This window comes from Dama dama, chromosome 18, assembly GCF_033118175.1.
Source record: "Dama dama isolate Ldn47 chromosome 18, ASM3311817v1, whole genome shotgun sequence".
NCBI lineage: Eukaryota > Metazoa > Chordata > Mammalia > Artiodactyla > Cervidae > Dama > Dama dama.
This window is the reverse complement of record NC_083698.1, coordinates 83,019,122-83,037,156: the sequence shown is the minus strand read 5'-3', so window position 1 is coordinate 83,037,156 and position 18,035 is coordinate 83,019,122. Positions and strand designations below refer to the sequence as shown.

General features: G+C 40.4%; 1 protein-coding gene across 8 annotated transcripts in view; it reads left to right on the top strand.

The window, feature by feature from the left end:
- The window catches only part of CADPS2 (calcium dependent secretion activator 2), a 555,077-nt gene that overhangs the window by 167,330 nt on the left and 369,712 nt on the right, over positions 1-18,035 (top strand). The window contains exon 3 of one of the 8 annotated variants that reach the window (XM_061165701.1): positions 16,151-17,117. The exons of the other annotated variants lie outside the window; for them this stretch is intronic. Coding sequence (XP_061021684.1) covers positions 16,151-17,074 — 924 coding nt within the window. The 3' untranslated portion in view covers positions 17,075-17,117. Of the gene's footprint in view, positions 1-16,150; positions 17,118-18,035 lie in introns of those variants that run through there. 8 annotated transcript variants of the gene reach the window in all.

Here is an 18,035-nt window from a genome sequence, read left to right as displayed (position 1 = left end):
ATCTAAAAAATTTACACAGATGAACCTGTTTGCAAAGTACAAGTAGAGTCATAGACATAGAGAACAAATGTATGGACACACAGGGGGAAGGGGGACGGAATTAATTGGGGGATTAGGATTGACATGTATACACTACGACTGTGTATAAAATAGATCCCTAGTGAGAGCCTGCTGTGTAACAGAGGGAACTCTGCAGTGCTCCGTGGTGACTTAGTGGGACGGAAATCCGAAAAGGGGGAGTATGTGTATATGCATGGCTTCCCTGGTGCCTCAGCTGGTACAGAATCTGCCTGCAGTGCAAGCGACCCAGGTTCCATCTCTGGGTCAGGAAGATCCCCTGGAGAAGGAAATGGCAATGCACTCCAGTATTCTTGCCTGGAGAAGCCCATGGACAGAGGAGCCTGGTGGGCTGCAGCCCACGGGGTCTCAAAGAGTTGGGCACACCTGAGCAACTATCACTAACTAGGTGTACGTATAATTGATTCACTTTGCTGTACAACAGAGACTAACACAACATTTTAAAGAAGATACACTACAACAGAAGTTAAAAATAAGTGTCCTGCCATCTACTCTATCTGTCCTGTAAGACTGAGCACGCTGGCTACATCCTCCGGGTAACTTGCCCTAGTTCCCCACTCCCTGCTCTCTCCACTTCTCCCTCATTCTTCCCCCATCCTTCTCTCTCCTTCCACACCCCTTCCTTCCTCCTCCCTTTTCGCTTCCTTCTTTTCACCTTCCGCCCCTCTTTACCTTCTCCCCTTACTCCCCCCTCACCATGAAATGTCTAGCTACATAGAAATGTAATGGAGAGTGTTGATAGGAAGTGCTTCGCGTAGTTAGATTAAAAAGGTAATGGTAGGACTTCTCTGTGGTGTAATAGATCAAAGTAATTGCTGGGATTTTTTATTATTATTGTTTATTTTTATTGAAGTGTAGTTGATGTGCAATTGAGATTTTCTTTTAAACAGCGTTTAGCCAGCTGAATATAGTTGTTTTATTTGCAGGAGGGGAGAGAAGGAAAAAGCCCTCAAGTTAGTAGTGTCCAAGTATCAATGTACAGCCAAACTGGTTCGGAATGCTATCAGTAATACATAGCAGAATTAAAATTCTGTCCCACTGAATGCCTACCAAAAAAAAGAGTAATGGTTGAATTGCTTAATGACAGTCACATCAACTGCACATACTAAGTTTCTATTTAGCAAACACTAAATATTATCTTTTTTTAAAGTAAAAAATGTGGGGTATACTGCCGTGGTGAGATAATGAAGTAGTATTTTAGTATGTTCTGCCCAGTAATTTTACTTCATGGGGAAAATGATTATGCCCTCTTCAGGGCATTCTTAAATTTAAGGCCTGTTTAGCTAAGAGATGGAAAGCTGAGAAAGATTGCAGTTGCCAAATGTTGTGTAAGATTTTCTACAGTAGACAGTCATTTCCTCTCCCCAATCTTAAACCACTTCATTATTACTATTAACTTTTGGGTATGAAAATTATTACCTTTTCATTTCCAAGATAAAGTTCAGGTGGAAAATCTGAGCAGTATTATCTGTAAAGTGTTTGTGTGTATGTGTGTGTGAGTTGCTTAGTCATGTCCAACTATTTGCAACCCCATAGACTGTAGCCCACCGGGCGCTTCCATCCATGAGATTCTCCAGGCAAGAACATGAGTGGTTTGCCATTTCATGTTTGTAGGTAATATTTATCAGGAGAAAAAGGTTCTGCTTTTTAAATGTTAATGTGACTTATTTTTGTAAAATTTTGTGTGGTCTTACTCATTTAATATTTTTTTATTCAAAATTTAAATCTTGTTGGTGAGAACTATTTATGGGCTGTTTTTATGCCTTTGTACCTTCAATTTACACATTTTTGAAGTTGCCAGACTATTCAGGCATTGCTACTAGATATCTGTCATTCTCGCCTGCATGGAGGGACAATACTGAATAAAGGAGAAAAGTGTTTAATTGGGTTCTGACAAGCCTGTTTGGGAAATTGGTGCAAAATGGTAAAAAGTGATAGGTTATGCCAAATACGGGCTTCCCAGGTTGCACAGTGGTACAGAACCCACCTGCCAATGCAAAAGACGTGAATTCAGTCCCTGGGTCAGGAAGATCCCCTCGGGTAGGAAATGGCAATGCACTCCAGTATTCTTGCCCGGGAATTCCACAGAGGAGCCTGGTGGGCTGCATTTCATGGGGTTGCAGAGAGTCAAACACGACTGAGCTCTCCTGCACGAAGTAATGCCAGATATGAGAATATGGTTGGGATCAGTCATATTCTGAATTCAGAAGTGTGAATGTATAGAGTAGATAGTATTGGGGAAGATTATTTGTACTATGTAATGGGGCTTGTTTTGCCAGTTAGCTACAAAGTTTCCTTAAATGGCAAATTTTGTTGATATATTGAAGGTCAGGTCCAATACCTATGTTACAGAGATTGTCAATATTTGAACCATCATTTTCTGTTCTGGTATGGTGAAGGCATGTGCATATTCCACGTAAAGACTAAACTCTATTTTACTTCCTTTGGGCCCTAAATGATTATAAATAGACTCACACTATTACAGGTCAGGTTTTTGACCTCAAATGAGTTTGCTGCAAACTTTTGGGGGAAAAAAACCATTCTTAGGGCTTCTCATGTTGAATTGTGCGTAGAAGACTGTGGCCCTTTGTAAAATCTAGGGGAGCCCAACCATATGGTTTTATTAGAAGTTTCTATTAGGACCAGGGCAGACTTTAAGCTTCAACAGTAACTTACTAAGAGCAGAACATGTGGAACTTTTATTTTAGAACTTTGTACTGTGGTTGGTTTTTACAGTCATACAGCTTGCTTGCTTTCTCTCACAGATTGTGTTCATTTTTAAGCCTTAGATGCTGGAGAATTTTGACCACAGCAGACGATTATAGCTGGTTTTGTCCTTGGGAAAGCACCTCTTTTTTTAGATGCAGGACCAACACTGGACTCCAGATCTTGAAAGGAGCATGAACTCTGTGAATTGCAGGTGGGCCATGCAGTTAGCTTTGGTCCATAGGCATGGAAGGACACTGGCATTTTCCTTGGAATGGGTGTGTGGAAAAGACCCTGATGCTGGAAAAGACTGAGGGCAGGAGGAGAAGGGAATGACAGAGGATGAGGTAGTTAGATGGCATCACCAACTCAAGGTGATGAGCTTGAACAACTCAAGATTTGTTCAAGCATGAATTTGAACAAACTCCAGGAGATAGTGAAGGACAGGGAGGCCTGCCATGCTACAGTCCATGGATTCTCAAAGAGTTGGACACAACTTTAGTGACTGAACAACAAGTTGTGTGGAAGAGAATCCTTTCCTATCTTCTAGGTGTCAGCAGAACAATATCTGCTGCTTTCTGTTCCTTGCAATTTCAAATCTTCTGTGACTTGTTGAGGAGCCAAACCTGATTCACGGGGCTTGTCCAGAAGTTCAGATCACCCCCCGCCAGTTTGGCTCAGGAGAGAGAAACCGCCAGCAGGAAGAGTTATGAGGACTGACCAGTCCTAAGTAGCAGTCATGGGCAGTCCAGTAATGTTCCTTCACTTAAGAGTGATGTCCAGTCACTAGAGAGAACTCCTAGGCTATTCAGCACTGGAGAGATGAAAGGTTAAGAGGTTTGGTATATGGTGGAAGAGAGCAAGAACCTCAGATAAAACATAGTAACAGGGGCAGTCACCCTTGTAAGGAAGGAAGTGCAGTCTCATGCCATTTCAGAGGAGAGAGTGTGTACTGGTTCATCGACCACCCAGACTTGGTAAATTCATGGTGCCAAAATTAGCCTCTTGATGGGAGTGTTTAGGTTCACAGATCATGAATTCAGAACAATCTGGTGAACTGACTGGCATCTTGGGAAAGCTGAAAGCAAGGCTGTTGGTTTACCTTTTTAAACTTACACTCTTCAGTCTTTGCTCTAGTGTTTGCTGAATAGACCATTGTCTGAGATAGTTATTGCTGTCTTAACCTGGGTGTTCACCAACTTAGGAGAAGTGAAAAGACATAAAATAGAAACTTTTAGAAAGTAAAGAAACAGAATTACTTAAAGAATCCGTTACATGAGAAGACTTACTGAGACAAATGCTACCAAGATCAATGGAAAAAATTGTACAAATAAACACAATTAGGAATATAAAATGAAAATTAACTACAGAGAGAATAATTTAAAAATTGTAAAATTATTTTGAATAATGCTGTGCCATAGACTAGGAAACTTAAACGACTGACCCAAGAAGAAATAGAAAACCTGAACTGTTATCCATTAAGATAGTGAAGTGATAATCCAGTCTGTTCTACCAAAAGAGACTAGGCTCAAATAGGTTTAGCAAACCTTCAAGGAAAGATAATTTCTAAGAGTTGTTTCAGAAATTAGGAAGAGAAGGCTTGTTTGAAGCTAGTATATCTTTGCAAATAACCAAATTTGGAAACTGTAATATTAAAAAACTAAAGACCAATCTCATTTTATGTGGGTACATGTGTATGTTAGTTGCTTACTCGTGTCTGACTCTTTGCTATCCCAGGGACTGTAGCCTGCCAGGCTCCTCTGTCCCTGGAATTTTCCAGGCAAGAATACTAGAGTGGATTGCCATTCCCTTCTTCAGGGGATCTTCCTGACCCATGGATCAAACCCAAGTCTCCTGCATTGGAGGCAGATACTTTACTGTCTGAGTCACAGAAAACCCTGTGACTGCATGAATCCTTAATAAAACATTAAATTTCAATGATATACATCAGGATGAAATATGTTTTATCCTATGAGTGTGTGAATGATTCAGTATTAGAAAAACTTAATATCACCGATAACGTTAAGAAGTAAAAGAGAAAAATCGTATCATTTTATTAATGTAACAAAAATGGCCTCCCTATTCCTTCGGAAACACCAGTGTTGAAATTAGGCCAATTTTAATAACCCCTGTGCTTCCCTGATAGCTCAGTTGGTAAAGAGTCCTCCTGCAATGTGGGAGACCTGGGTTCAATCCCTGGTTTGGGAAGATCCCCTGGAGAAGGGAAAGGCTACCCACTCCAGTATTCTCACCTGTACAGTCCATGGTGTCACAAAGAGTCGGACACGACTGAGTGACTTTCACTTCACTTCACTTCACAGTAGTCTCTAAGTATTCAAGTGAAAGGAAGAGTTACCCACTGCTCACTTTAAATCAAAACAAGTTGTGATTAAGCTTAATGAGGAAGGCATATTGAAAACCAGGATAGGCCAAAAGCTGAACTCTTGAGCCAAACAGTTGTCTAAGTTGTGAATTCAAATAAAAAGTTCGTGAAGAGTATCAAAAGTGCTACTCCAGTGTATCACTCATTCTTGTGAAGGATGAGAAAGCAAAACAGCCTTGCTGACAGGAGAAAGGGTAAGTGGTCTGGACAGAAGATCAAACTACCCACAACATCCCCTTAAGCCAAGACCTAATCCAGAAATAGGCCCTAATTCTCTTCAATTCAGTGAGGGCTAGGAGGGGTGAGGAAGTTGCAGAAGAAAAGATTGAAGCTAGCAGAGATTGGTTCATGAGGATAAAGGAAAGAAGCCATCCCCTTAACAACAGTGCCAGGTGAAAGCAGCAAGTGCCGATGTAGAAGCTACAGCAGATCCATTCATTATCCTAGCTAGAGACCGAAAATCTCCAAGATAATGAAGGTGGCTACACTGAACAACACATCTTTAACATAGTACAGCAGGCTTATGTCAGAAGGTGATGCTACCTAGGACTTTCATAGCTAGAGAGGAGAAGTCAGTGCCTGGATTTAGAGAACCGCCTGGATCTCTTGTTAGGACTAATGCAGCTGGTGACTTTCAGTTGAAGCTCATGTTCATTTACCGTTCTGAAAATCCTGGGTCCTTAAGAATTATGCTAAATCTACTCTGCTTATGCTCCATAAATGGCATGACAAAGCATGAATGACAGTACATGTGTTTACAACATGGTTTACTGAGTATTTTAAGCCTAATGTTGAGACCTACTGCTCAGAAAATTCCTTTCAAGATGCTAACTGCTCACTGATAGTGCACCTGATTGCCCAGGAGCTTTAAGGATATATTACAAAATGTTTTCACACTTGCTAACACAACATCCATTCTTCAGTCCATGGATAAGAGAGATGGAGCAAAATCAAGTTAAAAAGTTAAGTCATCTAGCAACAACTCAAAAGTTGTAGAGAAGAAAGGAATGGTGAATTCCATCTCCCCTTTTTATACTTATACTTCATATACTTTATACTTTATTTGCTTTATATATATAGCTTAAGAGGTTGCCACATGTATTTTTGGATAGACTGTATGACTTTTCCTCTTGAGTTATATGAAATCAATCATATAGTTTTCCTGCCTGTATAACCTGTTAGTATAATCTGTATCAAATGAAAAAAATCATGCCAGGAGAGCTAATCAAGTTCTTCTTTTAATCTTGTTTTTATGGGAGGTTTGTGGGTGTGAAGGAGCAAAAACTATTTTTCTGAAGTTGGCATATACATTAAGATGATAATATTCACAATCCAGCTATATTTGCGTGCATCCTTTATGAGTCATGAAATACTTTCCGTAATGGGCAGTCACTTATTGGTTGTTTAGCTGGAGATATTAACAGGCACAAAAATAGATCAGTAGTTATTTTTGTTATATATGGAAAAAATGATACTGAATGTTTTATGTCAAAAGAGACTTCATTAGAATTAAAGGATTGTGAAAATCCCTTAAAGACCCTATCATCATTCTTATCTCATAAAATAAGTGAATTTAGACTATAATGTGAAGATGGTGATAGTGGTGATAACACATATCAGACTGTATATTGAACTGAATAGTGTTCTAAATGCCTTAGGTACTGTACATTTTTTCATTTAATCCTCACAGGAGTTCTAAAAGGTGGGTGCTGCTGCTTTCCCTGTTTGACAAGTAAAGAAGCCAGGGCACATAAGTTCAAGTAACCTGTTCAAGGTCGCAGAACTAGGATAAGGACAGGATTCAAATCCAGAAAGCTTGGCTTCAGAATTAACTAAACCTGTGTATTTAACTAAACCTGAAACTTCCCGCATAGCTCAGTCGGTAAAGAATCTGCCTGCAATGCAGGAGACCCGGGTTTGATTCCTGGGTCAGGAAGATCCCCTAGAGAAGGAAATGGCAACCCACTCCAGTATTCTTGCCTGGAGAATCCCATGGACTGAGGAGCCTGGCAGGCTACAGTCCATGGGGTCACAAGATTTGGACACGACTTAGCGACTAAACCACCACATGTGAAATGTAACAATTCCTATTCATGTTAAAACTAATGAGACCTATTTAATACTATGAAATGTGATATGTTGGCGATGGACAGGGAGGCCTGGCATGCTGAGGTTCATGGTGTCACAAAGAGTCGGACACGACTGAGCAACTGAACTGAATGTGATATGAAACAAAGACTTGTTTTTAAATATAATAATATCACAGCTCCATGAGCTTCATGAACCTGAATCAAAGAAGCTTTGTGATCAGATGTGCCATTTGGGCTGCTTTATCATCAACTGCATGAAATACACCAGGGAAGGTGGTACCTTAGCGTGGGGTATCTGGGCTGTGTGTGAACACACTGCTCCATCTGTGGGCAGGATTCTTCCTTTCATACCTCTCTGCCACTTAGTCTACATTACTTATTTGTCACGTCAGAGTTCTTGAATGAGGTGCAACCTTGACTTCATCTTTGAATTCCTGGGTACACAGAAACAATTGATTCATGAATATATAAAAAAAAGTTGTGTTTTTTTTTCCCCTCCACGCTGTGCAGCTTGTGGGATCTGGGTTCCCTAAGATCCTACAGTGGAGGTGCTGAGTCCTAACCATTGGACCACCAGGGAATTCCCCCAAATGGGGTTTTTTTTTTTTTAATCACTGCTCTAGTATCCAGAACTGTGTACATAAGTCAGTTCTTGATAAATATTTGCGTGAATGAAAGAATAATGTAGATATTGACTAGATGGTTCTTGAATTGTCTTCCTGGAGTGTATGTAAAGAACAAGCAATGCCAAGCTCTTATGTCAGAGAATCATTTTTACTATGAACAATCAAATCAGTAATTGATTTTATACAAATCAATGCACTAGGCTCTGAAGGAAGACAAACAAATATAATAAAATCCTACCCTCAAAGAACTTAGAATTGAGAATCAAAAAAGCCTTTATTAGAGGTAAGAGTAAATTAATGTTTTCAACACCTGCATAAAAATATACCCAAACAGTATATAATTTCCTAAGAAAGGATGTAGAACAATGAAGAAAATACTATTTATTTCTTTAAAATGTAGCTAGCACTTGTTTTTACTTTAAAAAGTACATATGTTGTATATACTGGTAAGCATAAATGCAAAACTTTTTAATGATAAAAAGCCAGAGACAGTTCAGAGTAGAAAGAATATAGTTTGTATTGGGTTAGGTGGTTTCTGGGTTTACAGGATCTGAGTCTGTATTGAGCTGGAAATAGAAGGTCTGTGGGTTGTTGAGATAGTTAGTTGCACTTAGAAACTTTCTGCTTTAACTGTTACTGCTGATTGGATAATAGGGCCGCCTTTGAAGTACCAAAATGAACAAAATATGGTACTTTTCTTTATATAGTATCTATTTGGCTTACGACCTGATACATATTTATATAAGTATATATGTGTGTATGTGTATCTTGATATACAAAAGATAATTAAAGGAGCATTTAAAAATTTGTAGGGTCCAATTGCTTATATATTAGAAATAATTGTTACTTTATGGCTGTATATTACTCCCTTTTTGTATCGTTTTTTCAGATTCAGAGATGTGGATGGAATTTATTCTTGACTTTTGGAGAGAAAATGTGAGACAGATGGCCTCTGATCCTGTGATATTAAATAAGCCTTTTTCTGGACAACTGTTGTCAGAGTAATCCCTAGTGAAGGGAAGGCATGTCAAATCATTGCCTGTTCTATTTTTTTTTTTTTAACGGATGACTGTATAATACAGAGGTTGCCAAAAGCTGCTGATACGTCTTAATATTTTGAAGAATAAGGGCTTGAAAAGTCCAACATTTGTTGGGTACCTTGAGCAAATTGCACTGTGTTGGTGTTGGGACACGGTGGGGGAAACAGAGTTTACAGGAATAAGAGGACACTGCCCCTCTCGAGACATTCTACATCCAAAGTATAGCCATACATAAAGCATCTAATTACACTATGTAACACATAGCAAAATTAAGTGATTGTCAAGTAGGTGCAGAAAGAATATGCTTAGTCTCTCAGTCATGTCTGACTCTTTGTGACCCCACCACGTTCCTCTGTCCATGGGGACTCTCCAGGCAAGAATACTGGGGTGGGTTGCCATGGCCTCCTCCAGGAGATCTTCCCAACCCAGGCTTCGAACCCAGGTCTCCTGCATTGCAGGTGGGTGCTTTACTGTCTGAGCCATCAAGAAATAGTGGAGTGGGTAGCCTATCCCTTCTCCAGGGGAACTTCCAGACCCAGGAATTGAACTGGGGTCTTCTGCATTGCAGGCGGATTCTTTACCAGCTGAGCTACCTGGGAAGCCCACAGAAAGAATAGGAGCAGGATATTTCAACTGGGGTGACTGCAAAAAAGATGGGGATCATCTGGTTTTGTTTTGACATTGATTGATTCATTCATTTTGGCTGTGTTGAGTCTTAGTTGCGGCATGTGGGTTCTTCATTACGGCGTGTGGGATCTTTCGTTACAGCACAAGGTCACTCTAGTTGCGGCATGCAGACTTTAGAGCGCTGGCTTAGTAGTTGTAGCTCATGGGCTTAGTTGCTCCGAAGCTCGTGGGATCTTAGTTCCCTGACCAGGGATGGAACCTATGTTCCCTGCATTGCAAGGAGGATTCTTAACCTCTGGACCACCAGGGAAGTCCCTGGGGTCAGTCTTGAAGGATGAGAAAGTGTTCTTAAAAACAGGAAAGAGCCTTCATCAAATTGGGAATGGGGACAGGACCCTTTTATTGAACTCCCACCGTGCTAGCAGTGTGCTTGATGAAGTACAAAGAGATGTGAAATGGATCGTCTGATACTCAGCGCAGCCAGGAGAGGCAGGCATTACTCCCCCATCCCACACATGAGACAGCCGAGTCTCAGGGTGACTTAGCTTACGCAGCTGGTACATGGCAAAGACGGGGGTTCCTGGCAGATCTGTTAAACATAGCCTTGTGCTTTGGTACAATTTCTGCTAGTGTGATGACTCTATTGCTGTTTTTATCCTTCTCTGCTGCCTCCCAGGAGGGATTAAATTCCCTAATAAAAAAGTAAGGGTTTGTGACCTGTGAATTGGAAAAACTTAAGGGATCTAAGGGGGAAAATCCTCTTAATCACCATTGCCTTGCTATTTCTGACTGCTGAGAGCTCACTCTGAGTTAACTGCACTCCGGAGGACTGGTCTTAGGAAGACAAAGCTTATCAGATCTTTGATGACCAATTGCAGCCTAAGAAGGTCTCCGGTCTTCTTCATGTTTATAGGGCAACTTTGAAATGACAGAGCTCCAAAAGCAGGCTCCTCATCCTCAGTGATTCTTAACTACAGGGGCAACATCGTCTGTTGGTAGAACAGGGCAAGTTCTTGTGGTTATTCAAAAGATTCTGTACTCGCCCCCCACGCGCTTTGAGTATATTGCCTCTTCTCCACCCCTTTGAGCAAAAATCCAGTCTAAATGATTGAGTTAATATTAAAATGTATTTTTCCCCCCTAGGCTCAGAGAAAGATAACAATACCACCAATTACTTAATCCTTAATCTTCTTCTTAAGGATGTTCAGCTCCTTTTTCTGCTCTCTTAATGCACAGGCTGTGGTGTGAGGCTTTTCCCCCAATTACTTTCCAAACTACTAGTAATGTGTTTCTCTCTGTTGATTGTCATTCTGTCTTCTAACTTAGTAGATTGATTGAGAAGGAAAAGTTGTTCTCAATTTGGTGTTCAAATGTTTTAATTCAGAATGTGGAAGATAGTATAATTTATGTAGGTTGATGTCTGCCTGTTAAAGTATAGAGGAGTTTGGTTATATTCCAAATGCTCATTTATCTTAGCATTCAGATATGGCCATGAGAAATTCTGTTTTATGAGTGTTCAATCTGTAGAAGAATTAAAGGTTAACCACGTTGTGCGTATTTAACTATACTGCTGCTTGAACTAAATGATCACCTTTACAGAGATAAAATTAACTGGATCAGCCTTATTGTGTGAGTAATATTACAGGTTAGAATTTGGAGGATAAGACACTGGCAATTTAATTAACCTTCATTGAGAACCTATGATGTGCCAGAAGCTGAGTATTGAAAGAATGAGAATAAGATTTAGTCCCATACCATGAGATTAATAGAGCAGAGCATTTTGTAGAGGGAACTATATCAGTTGCTATCTAAAAACTCAATGTAAGGGCAGTGAGTTTTTCATTTTTAATTGGAGAATTACTGCTTTACAATTTTGGTTTCTGCCATACAACAATATGAATCAGTGTACATGTGTCCCCTGCTTCTTGAACCTCCCTGCCCTCCCAGCCCACCCTCTCCACATCACAGAGCACCAGACTGAGCTCCCTGTGTGACGCAGCAGCTTCCCACCAGCTGTCTGTTTGACACGTGGTAGTTTTTTGTGTCAGTGCTACTGTCTCAATCCGTCCCACCCTCTCCATCTCCCGGGGTGTCCACAAATCTGTTCTCTATGTCTGCATCTCTGTTCAAGGGCAGTATTTTTTTATAAACTACTTTTAAAAAGGTCAGTGTCTGTCACTGCTCAGGAGTCTAGATGGGCTCAGCAATTGGTCTCAGCTAGATTCGGTCACATTTGTGCCGTCACCTCAGTGTTAGGGAGACATCCCTGCTCATCTTGGGTGTTTGCACATATTTGTCCATCTGTGGGTTGACCTAGGTCGCCTCAGGTGGTACGCTTGTGCCCTCCTCCATCAGGCTAGCCTTCTGTGCTGGAGGACAGCAGGATTTCAAGAGGAAAGGGAGGGAGCACAAAGCCTTCAGAGGCTTAGGCTTGGAACTGGCACATCATCACATGCGTGCCAGTCTGTTCGCCAACTTGAGTCGCCAGTCTATCCGGCTTCAAGAGGTGTAGAAATAAATTCCACCTCCTGATGAAGGACCTGGCAAGTCACATATTAAAGAACATCATCAGGAGGGAAGTACTTAGGCCCATTTTGTAATTAGAGTTCCTACTGTAGGTATAGTTTCATAAAAGGAACAAAAAGTCTGTCTAAGGTCTTCATATAATGAGTGCTGCAATAGGAGCCCAGGAAGCTATAAGCCCTTTGAGTTGAAGAAGCGTACATTTCAGGACTGATAATAGTGGGAAATGAGGTTGAATTGAAGGAGAGAGGACCAGGCTGGAGAAGTGTCTGTTGGTGTTTCTTGAAGCTTGGATGTTATTCTTTGGATAGAGGGAGCCATCTAAGATTTTAGACAAATAGGAATGCCATCGTGAACTTCATTACTGTTTCTGTAGGTTTCTCTGTCAACAGAACGAATTCAAGGTGAGCAAAATATTGCTGGAGATGAGATGCTGTTGCCAAATTCTAGACTGTGGAATGATGATGATGAAGGCAGTGAAAAGTACCCACTCACATGTGGTAAATCTGACCATGTTGATCATTCTTTTGAACAGACTCCTTTGAGGCAGGGTGTTGTGTTAGGTGTTTGAGAAACGCTAGTGAGAATCCCCTTTCTCTAATATAAAGGCTTCTTGGAGCTTTGGGCTCCTGGGAGCTCTTAGACAAGTCACCCTTTTCTCATGCATCTCACTGTTCGGAGTGCAGACAATAGAGAAGAATCCTGGCTGACATAGCGAAGAAGTGATGGCTAGTGAGATGGTAATTTAAAATGTCTGTTTTGGCTGTTCTTTCTTTCTGATATATTTAGTTACCAGAGCTTTTAGTGATATTGAAAGTTATTATATTGTTTAATATAAAAAATAATGAATGAGGCGTTTCTGTTGTTTGGTCACCAAGTTGCGTCCGATTCTTTGTGATCCCATGGACTGCAGCACGCCAGGCCTCTGTCCCATACCATCTCCTGGAGTTTGCCCAAGTTTCCAGTGAATGAGGAGCAGGAGTAGGAGTAAATTTTGTAACTTTCACACATCTGTATCTGCCCCCTAGTATAGTGTGTGACTGTCAAGGTAATTCAAAAGCTCATATATTATTTTTTAAATTTGCTGTATTCCATTTTAGCATATTCAGAGCTCTTTTATGGGTTCAGAAATAAGTGTAAAATGTATTTGTATGTGAAAATTTTTTAATTGCATGTGTCTGAGAGAATATGCAGCAGTAGTGATTAATTTATGGGAGAAAGTTTGAAAAAAATGTAAGGATTTACCAATTTGCAATCAAATGTAATAACATCTTAAACTAATTTTGCCATTAGAATTCTTTAGAAATAAAAATACCTCTTTCAGAAAGTATTTATCACTAGCCTTACTTGCTTTTTCTTGTTCTCAGTCTACGTGGAGTCAGTATTCTGGTCCTGCTAAATCCCATTATGATGCATTTAATTACTCACAGAAACCCTATCCAGTTGTTATTCTCAAGATTAAAAGCAAATCCAGTGTGTTTTGTGGACTCCTAGAGATCTCTAATAATACCTGGATAAAGCAACTTGTGAGGTAGTTTATTGAAGCTTCTTCAGTATCCTCTGCATCTAGAGATACATTCACACAGTATTGCCCAGATAATATTTAGCTATTTTTCTTATCAAAGTCGAGATTTCTGGATGTTTGAGCATTCTTGAGAGGTTGATGAATAGCGGAGGGACAGAGATCAGGCGATTTCTCTCCACCAGGTTAATGAAAATTACAACCTTCTTGAACTTAATTGGAACCTAGAAATTAGGATATATACATGCATGTACCTAATTGGTGTATAACTGTTTTCTGCCACTTAGATGATGACCCCCTGAGAACAGCACGGTGCCGTGTCCCTGGTGACATAGGCTCTGGCTCATATCAGTACCTTGTGTGTAGTGAATATTATGTTTGTCATGGTTAGTGGTTATGTAGGTATAATTCCGTTGGGTAAATCTCAGGAACTTTGTTTACCTACTCACCTTCCAATTTGTACCCGTTCCCTTTGGTGGCAGGACGCTAACTCCATGTTCCCTCCTGCCATGTGCTCAATCAGGGGAGGGGTTTTCCCTTAGCAGGATAAATCATGGTTAACCTGAGCCAAACATGATAATTCTACCCTGATTACCAGTGGGTCCATTCAACATGTGTTTTCTAAAGCACTGCTACCCAAGGAGATGTTGAAGGAAGTCTAGTTATGTTTCTGGAAAATAAAATTGCCTTGCTCTTCTATGGAGAGATGTGAGAACAGTCTCTCTCTGCCTCTGAATGTGATCAGTCATTCTTCCTGTTGAAACCTGGAACAACAGTAGCTGGCCTGGGGGTGATGAAATGAGCCTGTAGATGAGAAAAATCAACTTACTATACTTAGAGGTAGGGTGGCAAAGTGGAAGGGCAGGCAGGGATATTTGGAGCATGGGATGAACCAACCTTTGTATATTTCAGTCTCCTTTGGTTGAACTTTGTAGGCAGGCTAATGAAAGCCTCTTTAATTCTTGGATGTTAAAAAGATAGAAAGGTTAGATATTGAATAAATGGTCTAATAGAGAGTAACATCAGTCATTTGATTTCCACTCCTCCCCCCACCCCCACTGCCCAACTTCCCTTCTTTCGTGTTCAGACATCCTGGCCCCAGGATAGAAGACCCCTACATATGGTCCTGATAAAATGGATGCAGTTTTGAATCAGGCTTCATGGGATCATAGGCACTTGTGCAAGTGTCTGCTATTTCTATCTCAAAGAGATCAGGAAATGGAGACAGGCTGGGGACTCCTCCTTATTGGATGTATTGCCAATTATAAACTTCATGATAAGAGCTCAGACCTGATTTCTCGGGGACAAGTGAATTTGGGGATGAGTCCTCCCTCCCAAGGCTGTTATCGACATTTTGGGTCAGGTAATTACTTCCTGCTCAGAGCTGTTTTGTGCATGGTAGAATATCCAGCAGTATCCCCCTAGTTCTCTCCCACTGTGACAGTCCAGAGTGTCTCCAGAAACAGCTAAATATTTCTTGGGAGACAAAATTATCCCCCACTTGAGAACTGCTATGTTGGGGGTAAAAAATTGTTTCTTACAGGTGCGTTTGTCCTAAGAGAGGGAGGAAGTTCTGGCTGCTGTTTGTTGCCTAAGCAATTCATCATACAATGAGAGAGAGACAATGAATTATTAATACTAAGTTTTTCAAGTTGGTCTTTTCAACCATATGAAGAGCCTTTAGATTTGAGATGTTTTGAGCTAAAATATAGTTACTGCTTAAATTCCTTCAGCTTTCAAGATCAACAACTGATCTTTAGCAAGCTAAATTGCATTGTTTTTAAAATCCTGTCTTCAGTTGTTATATAATTGCATGTTTAACAAAAGCCTCTGATACGATGATAACCGTCCTCTTGGTAAGGCTTCATTTTGTCAGTGTTGATAAATGTCAGTTTGCATTCCCCTCATGTTGAATCTTTAGACCTGGGATGAGCATTTAATGTTGGAAGACAGAGGGAATGATTCGTTTCCGCTTCCCATGGACTGACTGGCATATTGGGGAGCATGAAACCATACCTGAGAACTAATAACTGGCCAGAAACGTGCACTTGTATATGAATGATTTCTGTTTTGCCTCACAGATGGGAAAACAATGAGGAAAAAGTGTTTAGGCAGCTTTTCCGTCTATCCAGAACTAGGAAAGAAACTCAGGTATTTAAAAAATTATCTGTTTTTTGCTTTAGAGTTTATTCACATTAGCATATGTTATGAGTCATGGCTGCCTAACTTTTTGGCCAATAGGATTTCAGTATGCAGTGCATTCGTATAAACTCTCGGATTGGCTTAACTGGCTCTGATGTCACAATTTCCCCCATTAGGAAGTCACAGTTTTCTTGAAATCACATTGTGCTAATAACAAATTCTGTTATTCTGTTTCATTATGAGAAAGATAATCTACCAAAAATAAAAATGCTGGAAGGAGCAAGATACCTTTGATCCATGCAGACCTTTTCCATTCCTGTGCTTTATTTATCTCCTACCAACCCTTGAAGCTAACTTCCTTACTTTCTTCTACAACGGATGCTACTGTATTTTTCACGTTTGTCTGTTAATAGGCAAGTGAAGGAATGAGCCTACTTAGAATTACTTCTTCAGCTCACAGTTCTGCTTCATCTCGACTGTGGAGGCTTGGCATCTTTCTACTACTAAGCCTTCCTGACTCAAAAGGAAAAGCCATTTGGACAGCCCACCTGAATATAACCTTTCAGGTAGGAAATCGCCTCATCTCAGAATTGGGAGAGAGTGGAGTGTTCGGGAATCATTCTCCTCTGGAAAGGGTGTCTGGTGTGGTGGTACTTCCCGAAGGATGGAATCAGAATGCTTGTAACCCTATGACCAACTTCAGCAGGCCTGGGCAAGCAGACCCTTGGCTGGCCCTCATTGAACGGGGTGGCTGTACCTTCACACACAAAATCAACGTGGCCGCAGAGAAGGGAGCAAACGGGGTGATCATCTATAACTACCCAGGTACAGGCAACAAGGTATTCCCCATGTCTCACCAGGGAACGGAAAATATAGTTGCTGTGATGATAGGCAACCTGAAAGGCATGGAACTGTTGCACTTGATTCAGAAAGGAGTCTATGTGAAGATCATCATTGAAGTGGGCAGAATGCACATGCCCTGGCTGAGCCATTACGTCATGTCTCTGTTCACCTTCCTGACTGCGACAGCGGCCTATCTGTTCCTGTACTGTGCCTGGAGACCGCGAGGGCCCAACTCCCCCACCAGGAGGCGAAGGCAGCTAAAGGCGGATGTGCGGAAGGCCATTGGGAAGCTTCAGCTGCGAGTGCTCCAAGAAGGGGACAAGGAGCTAGAGCCAGATGAAGACAATTGTGTTGTTTGCTTCGACATTTACAAGCCTCAAGATGTAGTACGTATTTTAACATGCAAACATATTTTCCACAAGGCGTGCATCGACCCTTGGCTTTTAGCCCATAGGACATGCCCCATGTGCAAGTGTGACATTCTGCAAACGTAAGAAACCCAGAGCATCTCCTGAAGATGTAACTGAGTCTTTCCAGTGGTTAAAGTTAAGATGAGTTCTCTTTTAGCACTTTATGTAGGGAGAAAATTCAACTGCAACTTCTCTACACAAGTACTAAAGAGGGTGAAATTTGTGTGTTTTAAAAATAAAACTCCGTCTCATGTCCAGCTATTTGAACTTGTTGTTTTTCTAGTGTTTCGGTATACATTTTTGTCCTTATCTAAGTAAGGACTTTAGCATATATTAAGCCTTGATTTTCAAATTACAATGATTGTGATATTGATGCCATGGAGAATTAGTCATAATATTTTAAAGTTTCTTTATACTAATTTTTATACTTTGCTTCCATATGTTTAATTTTTGGTATCTAATAATACTTCTGTTCAGTAAACTTAATTATAGACTGAGATGTTGATTTAATTTTCCACAGTTAATTTTATTAATACCCAGGAAATCTGGTTGCCAAATCTACTGACTGGGAAGGAAATGTGTTCTGAATAATTATTTTAGATGCTAGAACTTTTATGTATCTAAAAATATTTTAAATTATAGGCCTCATTTAGGGCAGCATTATATATTTTAAAACATTCACCTTTGTTTGCCAGAGCCCTTTAAATCCTAGCATAATGTATCAACTATGGTTGTAGGTTTTCCTTCTAGAATTGACTCTAGGACATACTAAATGGTAGTATGTCTTTATTTGGGACATTTTGAACATATAGACCTACAGGAGAAGTAAAATTTTGTTCAGTTGCTTTTCAAAATTGTATCTCTTACCCTTTTTTTTTTTTTTTTCCTGGTAGATACCTGTGTAACAGTAAGAGGCCTAAAGATGTGGGTTTTGTTGCTTTGATGAAAATCTGGATAATATGCAAAAGCATTGATGTCCAACTCAGATGGTACTCTGTGAGTCAACACACTGTGTAACTCACTGTCTGTTTTGAAGAGTGTGTGT